At 48.5% G+C, this 15,221-nt stretch overlaps 1 protein-coding gene across 4 annotated transcripts in view; it reads right to left on the reverse strand.

Moving 5' to 3' along the window:
- Nucleotides 1-5,809: 5,809 nt before the first annotated feature.
- Nucleotides 5,810-15,221, reverse strand: part of NRF1 (nuclear respiratory factor 1) — a 145,618-nt gene continuing 136,206 nt past the window's right edge. For all 4 annotated transcript variants that reach the window (XM_086690386.1, XM_086690368.1, XM_086690349.1 and 1 more), the window contains one exon: nucleotides 5,810-7,830. In XM_086690386.1, the coding sequence (XP_086546512.1) occupies nucleotides 7,667-7,830 (164 nt within the window). In that variant the 3' untranslated portion in view covers nucleotides 5,810-7,666. The remainder of the gene's footprint in view (nucleotides 7,831-15,221) is intronic.

Consider the following 15,221-nt stretch of genomic DNA (forward strand, 5'->3'; position numbering starts at 1 on the left):
ATCAAATCACCAATGTTGGCTCCACCTTGGCAAATGCGTGGCCTCCTTTTATTTGGTCTTGATTTCTCATTCCCATTTCCTTATTTCATCGCATGTATCTTTTATATATAACCTTCAAGTTCTTTTTTGGGGTAAGTGTTAAAAATAACCTTTTGGGGGGTGATGATGAAAGTGTTCTAAAATTAGATTATGTGATGGTCCCACAACTTTGTAAACACACTAAAGATTGTTGAGCTGTTCAGCGCCCTCCCTCCCCCGCCCCCTCCAGCCCAGGAAGGCTCCACCCCTAAGCGGGATTGAACTCAGGACCTTGAGATCAAGACCTGAGCTGAGAGATCAAGAGTCTGATGCCCAACCTTCTGAGCCACCCAGGTGCCCCAAGATGCTCACTTTATTTTTATAAATTTTTTTTTTATTTATTTTTTTTTCAACGTTTATTTATTTTTGGGACAGAGAGAGACAGAGCATGAACGGGGGAGGGGCAGAGAGAGAGGGAGACACAGAATCGGAAACAGGCTCCAGGCTCCGAGCCATCAGCCCAGAGCCTGACGCGGGGCTCGAACTCACAGACCGCGAGATCGTGACCTGGCTGAAGTCGGACGCTTAACCGACTGCGCCACCCAGGCGCCCCACCAAGATGCTCACTTTAAAACGGATTACCTGACTGGCATGTAAATCATCTCAATAAAGTTATTTTTAACCACTGTGAGATTATTGGGATGGTGGGATTGTGCAGATGGGGCACAGTTACCCCAGTGACCTCCTAATTTACTGACTCCAGACATTCAAAGACCTAAGAGGGTTCTTTGGTAGAGGCAACGTGAGACAGCAGGGAAGCTATTAGGATCCCAGCTTCATTGTCCCCGGGTTGTCACAGGTTGCGTGGAAATGATGGCAATCAACACTAGGTGGACCAGCATTCCACCAGCTTCTCTATCTGGGAAGTAGACCGCCCTCAATCTCACCGGCCATTGCTGATTGGCCCAGAGGCAGACACGTGACCTCAGTTGTCCGTGGTCTCCTGATACCAAGGCTCAGAGTTGGGCCAGGAGTTTGGATGAACTTTGACCTGGAAGACACAGATCTTTGGCTCCATTCGCAGCTCATCTTTACTCTGGCACCTCTGGGTTCTGCTGTTCACACCAGAAAGGTTTTGGTGCCCAGCGGGCACCAGGCTCTTTCTGGCGTCATCTCATTCAGTCTGGGCAGGTGGGCTGGGCTCTGCCAGAGGTGTTGGGACCAGCGAGCACAGGAGGAAACTGAGGCCAGGACTCACAGCCTGGACCATCTCAGCTCCGTGCAGCTTATCTGTACTTGACTGAGCTAATTCACTAGAAGCAAGGGACGTCACCTGGACCACTGCACCTTGGTGATAGGGTCCCCTGAATTGTTCATTACCCACTGTTCGCACAGATGAGAAGCCTGAGGGCTAGGGTAAAGAATCCTATTATGTGATGTCTTTCTTTTCTCTTGTGAATTAAAACCATATTTTTTGCCTCTCCCACCAAAGTATCCCTTTATGGCTCTTTTCTGCAACAATTTTGGTAAATTCTGGCAAATTTCAGACTCAGATTAATTTATTTGGCTTAATTATTGTTCTCTATGAAAATAGTTCTGGCAAGGGGATACGTAGGCATAGATTATTTTCAGGTTTTATTTTTTACCTTAAATTTTTTTTAAGTAATCTCTACACCTAATGTGGGGCTTGAACTCACAACCCCAAGGTCAAGAGTTGCATGCCGTATTGACTGAGCCAGCCAGGCACCCCTAAATTCTAAGGTTTTAAGAATTTAGATGGCAAGGCCAGGGCAGGAGGAGCTCAGAGTTCAGTGTGGGTAGGATCCCGGCCAAGAGTCCGAAGTCTGGGTGCAATGCTACACTCATGTGGTCCTGAGTCTTTCTATGCCTCTAGGCTTTAATCTTCATAGCCTAAATGAGGGGTGGTGGCTAGTGTCCTTTCCAGCTTTAAAATTCTCTTCCATGCGAGGCCACTGAGGAGCCAAAGACTGTATGGGGCTTTGGCCCAACTGACTACTTCACAATCCAACTACTTTGCCAAGGTTTAGCTTGGCCTCCTTGCTCAGAGCTCCTTGGGTTTTAACATCAACTGATCTCTCTCTAGCATTTGGGCCCTGGGACGTTTCACGAAGACAATGTAACTTCTCACACCCAAGAAGGTGTTCGGGCACCAGTGTCTTCACTACCCTTCATCCCTGGCAGGATCTCACAGGACCAGATTCTTCTTGGGAATAGCGTCAACATTATTTTCACATCAAATTATTTAACAACGTTAACACTGGGTTTTCGCGTGTAATGAGAATGTGTGGGAATGGATGTTTTAGGTTCCTTGAATTCTCTGATTAAGGAGCCACTGGAAACTAAGGTCACTCGTCTGATGAGACGTCGAGAGTCTGCTGTGTTCAAGTTCCTGTGTGTGTTCGCCTGTGTGAGTGCACGTGGTGAAAAGGTCCAGGGGCTGGGAGGCTGCTCCTCCAGTGTGACAAGCCCTGGACAGCCACCATGGCACAGTCAGAAAGCAGGGACCTCTGAGGCTGCACGTGGGCTAAGTTCAGGACTCACCTGCAGGTTTCTTTAAAAATGAGAATCCAGATGTGCAGCTGGTTTTCCGACACCTGCCCCCTGAGTGGTTGGTACCAAGAGCGGAACTTCTAGAGACAGATTCCGGTTCACTAGTTCTGCAATTACCTTGTGAAGTTGCCATCTCAGTTCCCGCACCTATAAAATGAAATCTCACCTCCGTACAGGGTTGCGGAGAGGATTCGAAGTAAAGGTGGACAGCATTTTGCAGTGTCCTGCTCAGAGCAGCCTTTTAGTTACTGCTAGTTAGAACACTAGTTTCTTAAAGGGTAGATAAACTCAGAAGAAAATCTGAGTTCAGGCCCAATTAATTTAAGTTGCACCAACGACTGTTATTACAAGTGCCTTAGGGGTGCCTGGCTGGCTTAGTTGGTAGAGTGTGCGACTCTTGATCTCATCGTCATCAGTTCAACCCCACATTGGGCGTGGAGCCTACTTTAAAAAAAATCATACTTTAATTACAAATGCCTTAAGTTTGGGACGATAGTTTCTAGCCTTTTCTCCCAAATATTAAATAAGCGACTTTCAACTTAACCTCTGTACCTGCTTGCTCATGTGTAAAGTGGGGATAATAACAGTACTTTGTAAAGATTAAGGTAATCTATAGGTAAATCTCTAAAACAGAAGAAGGCACATTGTAAGGGCTGTGCGTTAACTGTTATTATTGCTACCATATAAATACTCTTAACTGCAGACAAGCCATAGTTCTCCTAAACAAGAGCTAGGAGAGCCTCTGGACAGGGCTGGTGACATGGGCTTGGGACACAGGCTTGTCCTTGCCTCCCAAGATGGCCCTGGGTAAGTCCTAGGTTCTCAGGGGGACCCTGGTTTCCCCCTCTGCAGATGGGTAATTTCCCTGTTCTGTAGAAATACACTCCCAAGACACCAGTAGTTGATAAATATTTGCTAACACCCCAGCAATTTTCAGAAGGGAGAAACTCAAATTCAGAATGAGTTGGGGACTTAACTCAGGGGCCCAGCAGCACTGGCAGTGGGATAGCAGGTGGGGAGAACCTACTCTGCCTAGCTATTTCAGAGTCTTGTCCTTAAGTCCTACCTGCCCCTCTGTGCTCCCTCCACCATCCCCAGTGGATCTTCTTCAAGAGTTGCCAAGCAGGAGCAAACAGCAGAGGCTGGGTGGGAGTGCACTGAGGGGTGTCCTTGACTCTGGCATCTGAGGGTGAGCTGTGCTGAGGCCACAGGCTGACTTGGGCTGATGACCTGACCCACAGCCCATCGAGGCAGGGATGAGAGAGGAAATGTGGGCTCTCTTTCCAATAATTAAGCTTCAGTTTTGGTGTGGACACCCCAAGGCCGGGCACCACCCCGGTGCCACACCCACATAATGGGGGCATTATGGAGGAGGGACGGGGACTGGCTGCAGGTAGGCAGGAAGGAGGCCCTTTTCCACATGCGAAGCAGCTGAAGATGAGCCTGGCTTGGGTCTGAGTGAGGTCCAGGGTGCACTGGCAGCCTGAGCTTAGAGTGAGAGCCCCTTCTCTTCCCTGCCCTTCTGGTTCTCAGCTCACTCATCTGAGTTCAGAAAACTCCAGTGGTCACCAGCATCGCCAGTATCTTCTCAGACGTAGGATGTACAGCCAAGAATTCCTAGCCCAGTCTTAGTTTCTGTGAGCACCAGAGCTTTGCTACCTGGATGATAAGCTACTTTAGGCAGAGGACCCTCAAGGAGATAAGAAGAGACAAGGGAACTTGTTCTGCGGCAACACTCCATCCAGATGTCCCCTTATCACCCTGGGCTGCAGCAATCCGTTCACACAAGAGGTCTCCTCTCATCGTGTTTCCCATGGGCACCTGCCAAGGCTGTATTCATCTGGCACATGGCAGGGTTTCACCAAGTTAAACAAAACTGACACATGGGCCAGATCTGGTCTACGGGTGTTTGTTTTTTTTTCCCCTGCAGAATATGTGAAGGATTTTTGATTTGTTGAAATCAGGAGATTCGTACACCAATCTGGATTCCCCATCGTCTCTGGAAAATTATGAAGATGGGGCCTCTAGGGCCCATATTCCTTCCACTTGGTGGCAATCTCTGGGCACTCAGGAGAGGCTGCTCCCTTTGGACAGACGCTCTCCACTCTGCGGCACCTCCCCTCCCCAGCAGCTCCCACTTCACTTAGCGACCTTACCTACCTGGTCCCTGTAGCCGCCGCTGGTGGTAACTCAGGCAGCAATGAAAGCAAAGGTCTCCATCAGCTCCAAAGACAGTTTTCAACATATGCTGTGGAAAAGGCAGCACCCGGGTCTTGCCAGGCAAACAGAACGCACTGTGCAGTAAGGCACCTCCAGAGAGATGCCGGCCCCATTAGGAGGTACTCTAGATAACCCGCTGTTCCTGGGTGGTCAATGGCAATGACGTTTGGTCGATTTGGCTGCAGTCAATCCTCTCTGTTCACCCTCTAGTGCAAGCAGCCAACAGTGTGTCGTTTGTTCAGGAAGAGGTAGAGGTGGCGCTGGTTTTACTGAGCCGCTGTCAGTCATCAAGGAAAACATCTTGTCTTCTCCATTCATCCATTTAAATCATTATCACGAAACTGACCTCAACATCCAGCAACCGGGAAGGGGGTGATGGCAACAGCGAGGAGGGCATCATTCTAGGCTGAGGCACAGAGTGGCCACAAACACAGAGGTTCAAAACCAATGGCCTAAAGCTGGGGGCTGTGGGAGGAGGCACGGCTGGAAAGATGGCGGTCGCCACGTGAGCCGTGACAGAACCCAAGGAGCGAGGACTTAAGGGAACAATTAATGGCTTGAGGCCTCTGCTTCAAGAAGGATAATCCACTGCAATACTGAACAACACTCACGTGGAGGGAACCCTGATGGACAGGCACCATCATGCATCCTGATTTTTAATGTGGAATGCAATTAACCCTTAAAGAACTCCAGAGTAGAGTTTTCAAACTATCTTTAGGGTTTTTCAAACTAGATCCCAAACCCCCTCCCTGCCCTGCACCCCCAGGACAGCAGTTTATAAAACGAACTCAGTGAAGCTGCTCTGGAGGCGGGCGCCGGCCAGGAGGCCCTGGCCCTGTCCTAGCACTCTCCTTAGAGGCCTCCACAACGCCACAGAGCACCAGTCAAGGACCACCGAGCTTGAGTTACAAGCACCTTTTACAAAGCAGAACAGGCCACCCCAAAAGAGTTCTAAGAGGCCAAGTGCTCCTATAGAGATGAACATTCCACTTCCTGTTGCCACATTTTAAACTATTTATTGAATGAGGCAGTAATAGACAGAATGGGAAACAACACAGAATCCATGCTCTGCTACTTGGGTTTTGCTTTTCTTCTTCTTGGCAATTTCTCAAACTATTAGGAGGTTATTTCACCACAATGGAACACGGACTTTAAAGCCCCTGAACAGCTTCACAATGACGATAAAAAATAATAATTAAAAAAATAACAAGTTGTAGAACTAGGACTGTTTATATGTAAATTTCCCTTCCCTCCCCCTATTACGTACAGAAAAAAACATACAAAGAACATTAGATAATTTTATATAAAACAAGCAAATACAAGAATCTGAAACTTTTCTCAAAGGCTGAGCAAGACGTGAAGAATCTTTTAATGTCGCATTAAAAAAAAACACATTTAAATACACGATCACACATGGGGGGCCCGGGAGGAGGGAGGAAGAGTTGTCCCTGTACTCAAGGAGCAGAGATTTGGCCTGTCGAGAAGTCAGGTGAATTTAGCCACTGGAGACTCAGGGCTTGCAGCTGAGAAATCACAGAATTTAACAGTTACAGAGAACACCCAGACCAGTCGGCACCTGTGAGGAGGAAGCTGTGGGGCCTGACCCACCAGGAGGAGCCTGGGAAAACTGCAGGGTCCCTTCTGAATCAGGGCCTGAGCCGGGGTGCAGGAAACATCCTAGGTCCCTTTCTCTTCTGAGGTCCCGCAGTAGGAGGAGCCAGGTGGCCCTGTCAGTTCCAGTCTCCTCTGTGAAGCTACAGAAACGTACTGGAAGGGAAAAAATTGCTCCCATTGGTGTGCCCTGGTCTTTGAAGATTTTTCTCTCCCTCCTTCCTTTCCCCTTCCAACCCCTCCCCTCCCCCTCCCACTCTCTCCCCTCCAAGCACACACCCCCAGGCACACCTGACGCGCACGCGCTCCAAAAAACCCTTAATACTTCTGTTACCTTCAGTTCATATACATGACCAATTCAGGAGACTGACCTTAAAACCAGAGCAATATTTTAATAGTCATGAGATCAAGACGACTTCCTGGGAAGGGGAGGAGATGGGAGGCTGAGGAAAACCCTCTCGTCCCGGCCTGGAGCTTTAAGGACATTCACCTGCCTGTGGCAAGGTCAGCACCTGGGCCAGCCCGAGGAGCATCTCAGCTGCCAGACCACGAGGCCCTTGGACCTTGCAAACACAATTTCTGGACCCCACCCCATTCTGGAACCTCCTTCTTCAGGTGAGTCCAGCAGGGAGAGTTCTGGGTGGCCACTGGGAGGCAGCTTTGGTGAAGGGCATGGTCACCTCCGCCTGAGTTTGTCAGTAGCTCAACGCATGACCCTGGTATGAACAAAAACCGGGTGACTGTGTCTGGCCACGTACCCTACACCCACTAAACTGGGTGAATTATATTTTTCCACAGCTCACCTTGATTTCATATAGATAATTCCATGCGGGTTTCATATATATATATATATATATATATATCTACATACATACATATATATATACTTTATATATATGTAAATGTGTATATCCATATGTACACATATACATATATTCACACTCACACATACACACACATAAGTATACACACATGTTTCTGCAGAAAGAGGTCCTGCCACAATTTGGCTTTTTCGGGACAGTGAAACTGACAACACAGTATCTTATTCCACCAATCCCAGAAAATCAAGAGTGGTGCTTTAAAAAATGCAATTCCAAAACCCACTGCCTTTCTTCCTTTTTAAAAAAAAGGTTAACAAAACTTTTCTTCCAAAGTCGAGAGACTTAATTCCATTTGATTGCACCTCTGCAAACGTGTAAAAAATTTTGAAGTAGACTAGAAAACGACGCCATGGTATGGCCGCATGTCACTGTTCCAGCGTCACCACCTCCACAGCCTGGCCGTCCATGGTAACTGTGCTGTCCGATATCCTGGTGGTCACAGGGGCCATGGCCACCTGCACCGGCCCATTGCCCTGGGCGAGGCTGGTTACCACAGTCTGGTACATGCTCACAGGGATCTGGACCAGTCCTGGGGAGACAAAGGGGAGACTGTTGGTGGGGATCGGGCTCAGCTTCCCAGATGCCGGCTGGACAGGGCAGGCAACCCCAGCCCTTCAGGGCACCGCTGTCCAGCCTCTTGTAGTCGCACACCGACTGCACAGGCATAAATACATCCCTCTTCTTACCCATTTTAATTCTTTAAGATAGACTATCAGGAAAGGGAAGTTTGAAAAAAATTGTGGAAACATGCCCCAGGGCAGGGTCTCCCCAATTTGCCAGGAGATGACCCTGCCTGCCTCCACCGTTAGGAAGCCAGGCCGGTCAGGTGTGAACCCTCCTCCCCAGCCCATCCCTGCTGACTGCCTCCTTCCTCTAGGAGAGGCTGCCATTAATTTCCTTTGATGTTCTGTTACTGACTTCTTAAATCGCCTGTCTGCCTATGCTCGAGTTTCTCTCAGCTTAAAAACATGTCTCCCTCAATCCTATCCTGTTTTCTGGCCACCGCCCCCTCCCTTCAGTGTTCACTTATTTGAAAAAAAATGCTTAGGGCATGGTTTTCTTGATTTTAGAGCCACAGACCACTACAATTTTAAAATACAATTTTGGGGCAATTTGAAAAGACCCAGCTGTCTCCTAATATCACTATCATTTCACAGTAGAAAGGAAGGTTTAACTACAAAGAAAGGAAGAAGCATGTGATCTCAGAAAAACGGCAGTCCTTCATAAGAAAAGTTGATCTTTTTTTTTTTTAATGTTTATTTATTATTGAGAGACAGAAAGACACAGAGTGTGAGCAGGGGAAGGGTAGAGAGAGGAGGAGACACAGAATCCGAAACAGGCTCCAGGCTCTGAGCTGTCAGCACAGAGCCCGATGCGGGGCTCAAACCCATGGACCGCGAGATCACGACCCGAGCCAAAGTCAGACGCTTAACCGACTGAGCCACCCAGGTGCCCCGAAAAGTTGATCGTTTTATAGGACATATCTTTTTTAAAAAAAGGATCTTCAGTTAAATGAGGCAGAATTAACGTACATATCAAGCTCCTCGTCCTCTTAAAACTAAATAATTAAGGGGAGGGGAAAGGATATAAATGAAGGATGTCAACACGTTTTCTGAAGATGAAAAGCACACGTAAAGTGGTTCTGACTTATCAGAGACGCGGAAGCCAGTCCCGTGTTCACGGAGGGCGCGGGACATGTAGCTCTCACTACTGTACTGAGAGACGAGGCTGAAAACGGGAATTGGCTAAAAGTGTGTATTCAGCTTGACTGGATCAGTAGCTCCCACCAATTCCAACACCCAGACACCCAGACCTTTGTTGACAGGACATCTGAAGTTCCACCACTGTGTTGAGAAAGGGACCTGGAGAGGCCCGGGAAAAGACCACAGTGCTATCTGTCATGATATCTGTCGGTGGGGCAGCGGCGGGGGAAGACACCGAAAACACTCACCCCCATCCCCGGGCCTATAGACCACCTAGCTCTGCCCTGCTTTCCCCGAGGCGCTAGCTCATCGGGAACAGAGCTGCAGACAATGCCCAATGCTGGGGGCAGAGGAAAACAAAAGCCCCCAAACTCTAGTATCTTCAGAGAGAGAAGAGATTTGTAGCATAAAGATGGGATGCTTTTCTTAAAAAGGTGTATGAAAAAAAATTTAGGATGAAAAATCTAACAGATGAAATACATTCTAAAGAAAGCAGAAGATGAAGAAATCAAGGACGTTTTTCACAAAGTAGAAAAGGTTAAAAGATGGGAAGGAGGAGAGAAAAATAGGAGGCCAAAGGAGTCCAACCTCTGATGAAACAGGATGCCAGAGGGTAAAAAAACCAGAAGGTGGGAAATTATCAGATACATTGTAAATAAATTTCTAGAACTGAAAACCATGCATTTCAGATAGAAAGGGCCCACGAGATACCCAGCAGAAAAGATGACAAAAGATCGAGACTCTAAGGAACATCTTTGCAAAATTTCAGAACATGAGGGATAAAGCAAGGACCCTGAAGAATTCCAGAACGGAAAAAAAAGTCCTAGACAAGGAGCCAGGGGTCAGAATATTATGGGACTTGTCAAAAGCAAACCTGGAAGCTAGATGAAGCAAACGCCTTCAAGTGTCTGGGAGAAAATGCCTTCAGGGAGAACTGGGTTCCCTGCCCATGAAATGACACCCCTTTCGACAGGGTGTGTGGGCAGGAGAAAGACATCTTCAGATGTGTGGGGGGGTCTGGAAGCTGGTCACCCCTCCATGGTTTCTCGGGAGGTTCTGAAGGAGGTGCTGCACAGCAGTGAGAGAGAAAAACAGAGAATCACTGAGAAGAGCTCTGGGGAAGGATGAGGGACCCAGGACCAGAGCTGTGCGGCATGCCTGGGAGGACAGACAGGCAGGACTGGCACCACCACATGGGGCCGAGGACTCAGAGGGGTCTTCCAGAAGGGGGTAGAACTGATGATTACTGCCTAAAAATCAGAAGGAATAAAGCAAGTGGTAACCGTAATAATATACTTGTCTTAGCAGTGAACAATTTCGATGTAGTTACGGTAATATAAACATACAAACTGGGTTACCAGGAAATTGCAATCATGTCTCAACTCAAGGACTAATGAGATGACTATTATTTAGAGCAGTAAAGACACCAGAAAGAGCATGAAAGGTCGCCTCCCTTTTATTGACATTTAAAACCGTATCACTTTTTTGAAAATAAAAATTTTAAAAAGGGATGTTTTATCAGAATATTTTCTAATGCCAAAAAAAAAAAAAAAAAACCCAAATAAAATGTTATTTTAACAATGTTCTGTGTTCTAGAGGAAAATCTTGCCAGTTTAGACATCCGTATTTGATGATACAACATGAAATGGGCTTGATGTTTTGCTTGGTGACAGTCATTTTAGGAAATCTGGGCTCAGGCTGCTGTGCATTAACAGGAATGGAGCTCCCACAGAAGAGGCCAGCCTACACTTGCACGCTAGGCTGAAAGGAGAGCAGGCTGAGGGCCAGGCACTGACCCCAGAACGCTGTGGGGCTCAATTTCCCTCATCTAGACTTCGCATACAGCTCTTAAATGTGTCTAACCAGCCATCTGCAACAATGTGGATGGACCCGGAATGTATTGTGCTAAGAGAAAAAAAGTCAATCAGGGAAAGACAGACACCGTATGATTTCACCCACATATGGAATTTAAGAAACACACCAGATGAATAAATGGGAAGAGGGGGGAAAGAGAAGAGGGGTTAACAGACCGCAAGAGACTTTTACTGACAGAGAACAAACTATGGGTTGATGGAGGGAGGTGGGCAGGGGGATGGGCTAGATGGATACTAAGGAGGGCACTTGTTGTGATGGGCACTGGGTGTTACATTTAATGATGAATCACTAAACTCTACTGCTGAAACCAATATTGTCCTGTAGACTAGCTAAATAAACATTAAAAAAACACAAAAAACTGTCTCTGCCCAGTCCTCTTTCAGTTCCCCCTCCCTGCCACCTGAGACAGCTTCCCATCCCACATCAATCCTCTATCTCAAACTCTTCAAACTCCACGTTCAAAAGGTTCCCAGAGCCTATTAAAAAAATGCTCCTGTTGGACATGGCATTCAAGACATCTCATGCTCTGCCCGGGCCTAGCTCTGCGGGCTCACGTTCTCCAACACAGGTACTCCGTGCTCGGGCGCTATCCCGGCTACTCTCATTTTCTGCCCAGCGGCACGCTCCTTCCTCTAAGTCTTTGCTCAAGTTGTTCACCACTGGGAACTCCCTCACTCCCCACACCTTCCCCTTTAAAAACCAGCTCAGTGGTCCCTCCTCTCGGAAGCTGGCCCCATCCCAGCCCCAGTCGATACTTGAGAGTGGCCTCCTCTGGACTCTCAGCAAGCACCAGGACAGTAGTGCGTATTCTGGCGTGGCCCGGTCAGTGCGCGTGGATAGACCTTGCTGTTTGACAGAGGGCTACTTCAAGGCCAGGGTTGGCTCTGGTTCATGTTCTGTTTCCCACGGTGTGAGGTACCAGATGTGCCAGAAGGGCAATAGGCCAAGGGAGCCTATTACTGGCCTCAGCCATGTGCAGCTGGGCCCTCTGCCCTGGCTTCTAGACTCCAGGCCTGGCCTGAGTATGTGTGAAGACCATACGGCCCCTTCCATCGCTCCAGTGTATTCACGATCGTCATCGCCTTCGTCCTCTCTTCTGGTCACAACGGGCAAAACTAATGAAGTGACCCCAAATGCGCACTGGCCAAGCCAGGACACCTGTGTCATCCTGCAAAGAAGCCACATGCTGGCAAACAGCAACTGAAACTAGAAGCAAAGATCAGTCTTATTTCTCTACTCTTGCTTCTGAGCTTGAGTCAGTTCCAAAAGCTGCAAACTTGGGGAACAAGTCGCACACTTCATAAACGCAGGGGTCACTTTGAGCAAGGAGACCTCCTCACCGCGAACAATCATGCCGGGATCAGAAGGCGGGCAGTGGGGATTTCAAGAATTGTCCGAGTTAAATCTCTGATTTATGATAAGTTTTTGTTTCCTAGGATGTGGATCCATGTCCAACACTGTCGTTAAAAGTTTTAGTATTGTGGGAGATTGGCTCCAGAATAAAACGGAAAAAGGTGTGAACGCAAAAATATGTATTCGCTGCCACTGTTCTAGCTAGAACAATCTTTTGAACGTAAATGGATCTGGTTGCCTTCTTTCACAATTCTTCACTGGCCCAAGGGACATGAGGTCCAAATCTCTTTGCAGGATTTAAACCCTTCACGTCAGCTCCTGTTGTTCCATTCAGGCCGAGTGACCACGTATCCAGCCCTCCTCTCCCCCCGCCGTACACTCCCATCAGGTGAACCACTTGACTGGGCCTCCACAACCTGCACACAAGCATGCCTTGTGCCTGCAGTGATGGCCCTGGACTTGTTCCTTGAATGGGCTCCTATTCTTCCTTCCATGGCAGCCGGTCTCTCCTCCCTGGCCTTAGCCTCTCTCCTGAGGTCCTGAGCACTCTGTACAGGCCTCCGTGGAGGCAGCACTCGCATTCACAGGCACTGTGTGCATGTCTTCAAGAAGACGGTCAACTCTGTAAGGGACTCAGAGTCCTCAGCAATCAGCAGGGGCTCAATGAATGTTTTCTGCACTCACAGAGAAACTTGCCTTCGAAGCTCGCACAGGTGTCCCTCCCGGAGACAGGGTGACTGGAGTGGCCCCGTCCTAGGGTGATTAGGCGGTTTTGGAGCCAGGAGCTCCCAGTCAACAGAACAGTAATGTAAACACGACTGCGTTCAGGACTCATCCAAAGAGGGGCTCATTTATAAAGATTTCGTCTTCTGTATCTCACCTCACAATCGGGAGGAATAAATCTGGCCTCTGCAACTGGGTGATGGAATGCCCCCCTCCACAAGGCTGTCTCGAGAGTGAATGACTGGGAACAGCAACCACATACCCGAAAAGCTTTTCAGAGCTTTTCAGAATTTCACATGCAGGGTCATTCCATAACCCCAAATGCCTCGAAATCCCAATTCCATTATTTTCTACATGCGGTTCCACCTTAAATCAGTGCATTACCATCCTACTGTGGGGATTTTAGAATTTCAGAATCTCTCTCTCTCACACACAGCCATTTTGGCATGGGATTAGATTAAACCGTCTCAGCAGCTCTGACCCTTTCTGTCCACGGAAGGGGAAGGGGGAGGGGACTGGCGGCTTGCAGGCCAGCATGAGCTAAGTCGGCCTCCTGCCCTTGGAGGAGAGATGATTAAATGCTGAGGCACAGTAATCAGGCTGGGATTGTCCCTGCATCTGCTCAGCCTGGCCCTGATTAGCCCTAATCTAGAAGGTGTATGTTAATCTCAGTTTATATTCTGGGTCATTTCGTTTGATTAAGCAACAGGAAGCCCTTCACGTTCTGCTTTCAGAGTTTGAAGTTCTCCGTCTTGTTTGTCTGAGAGACCCTGTACAATCCTAGCAGTAAGCCTCTGGGCATCTGTTTGGCACTTTTCAAAGCCCTCTTACATCCAGTGTGGATCATCTGATCTCTGCTAAGACCCTAGAGACGCGGGCAGGGCAGGTGTGCCTCCCTCTTGCAAGAGGACAGGCAAGTTCCTTTGGCAGAAACACAAACTTATCCTAAGGGCACATACTGAAGATTTAGGGCCCCAGTCTCGAGTACCCCAATATTTCAAAGCCATAAGAAACCTTAGCATTCATGTGGATTAGTAAACCCCTTTCTTTTTCTTTAAACTCAAAAGGAAGCAGATACAAAGTTTATTAAAAAAAAAAAAAAAAGAGAGAAAGAAAGAAAGAAAAGAAGAGAAAAGGAAACACAGAGCAGAGTGATTTTCTCCCAAGATGACGGAGTTTGGCAAAGCCAGGCGTCCAGGCTGTCGATCTGGGAGTCATTCTGTGGGCTCAGCCACCCTTACCATCGAATAGCAGGCCAGCAGGGCCCAGGGAGGCAGGGGACTTCCCTTTTTGGGCTCACTGCTGCCTCTCCCCTCAGGCTTCCAGGCTAGGTTTACAGAACTGGCCAAACTGGGAAGAGGCCAAAGGCGCCTCAGGAGCCACAGTCCCGGCATAAGGATTTCCTTGTCAAACAGCAGTCAGACTAAAATCTCTGGAGGAGTTGCTGGCTCCAGGACCACATTTCCCTGCAAAAGACAATGAGACCTAACCCTGCTCACCTCCCTCCTGCCTGGGTGTCCCGTACTTGAGCCCACGTGGTCAGACCCACCCAGTCTTGCCCAACTGCACCCCTCCGGTTGCCTAGGCCAAAACCGCAGCCGCCTTTGACTTCACACACCATCAGCAAATCCTGTCAACTCGCCCTACAAACGTAAACCCGGAATTCCGCCACTGCTCTCTGCTGCCTCCCTGGACAAAGTCCTATCCTCTCTTGCCAGGACGACGTTTTATCTTCCTTCGTCATCGCCCTGCTCCAGCCGTTGTTCCACTGTAGCCAGAGGGACCTGCTAAAACTTTCACATGACACGATGGGTATCAGGACAGGCTCTGAAGGTTCAGATCCCTGGGCGAGGCCGCCTCTGACACAACTCACACACTTCCCACCCAACACCCTTCAGAGTCAGGTGACCTTCTGGGGGGAGGACATGCAGGGAGACTGACCAACAAGGCGGCCATGCTGCCACTCAGAGTGCTCCAAGGAGACCCCCGCACGGGGTCCATTCTTCAAGGGGCTTGCTCCTCTCATCAGGGCCATCATCTCTCAGAAGGTGATCATCTGGCTCTTAAGTTTCCCCTTTTCAGGAGAATCTCTATTTTAACAGAGACTTAATTTCGAAAAATAGGTAACACACGGAGGGCATAGTAACAAAGGTGCAAAAAGGGCACGGGGTTGAAAAGAGTCAATCTCCCTCCCAGAGGTAACTACTTGTGGCCAGTTTCTGGGCTCGTCCGTAGTCTACCCAAGACTGCGCATTTGGAGATGTGT

Source organism: Puma concolor, chromosome A2, assembly GCF_028749965.1.
Source record: "Puma concolor isolate L17-30 chromosome A2, mPumCon1.1.hap2, whole genome shotgun sequence".
In the NCBI taxonomy this organism is placed as follows: domain Eukaryota; kingdom Metazoa; phylum Chordata; class Mammalia; order Carnivora; family Felidae; genus Puma; species Puma concolor.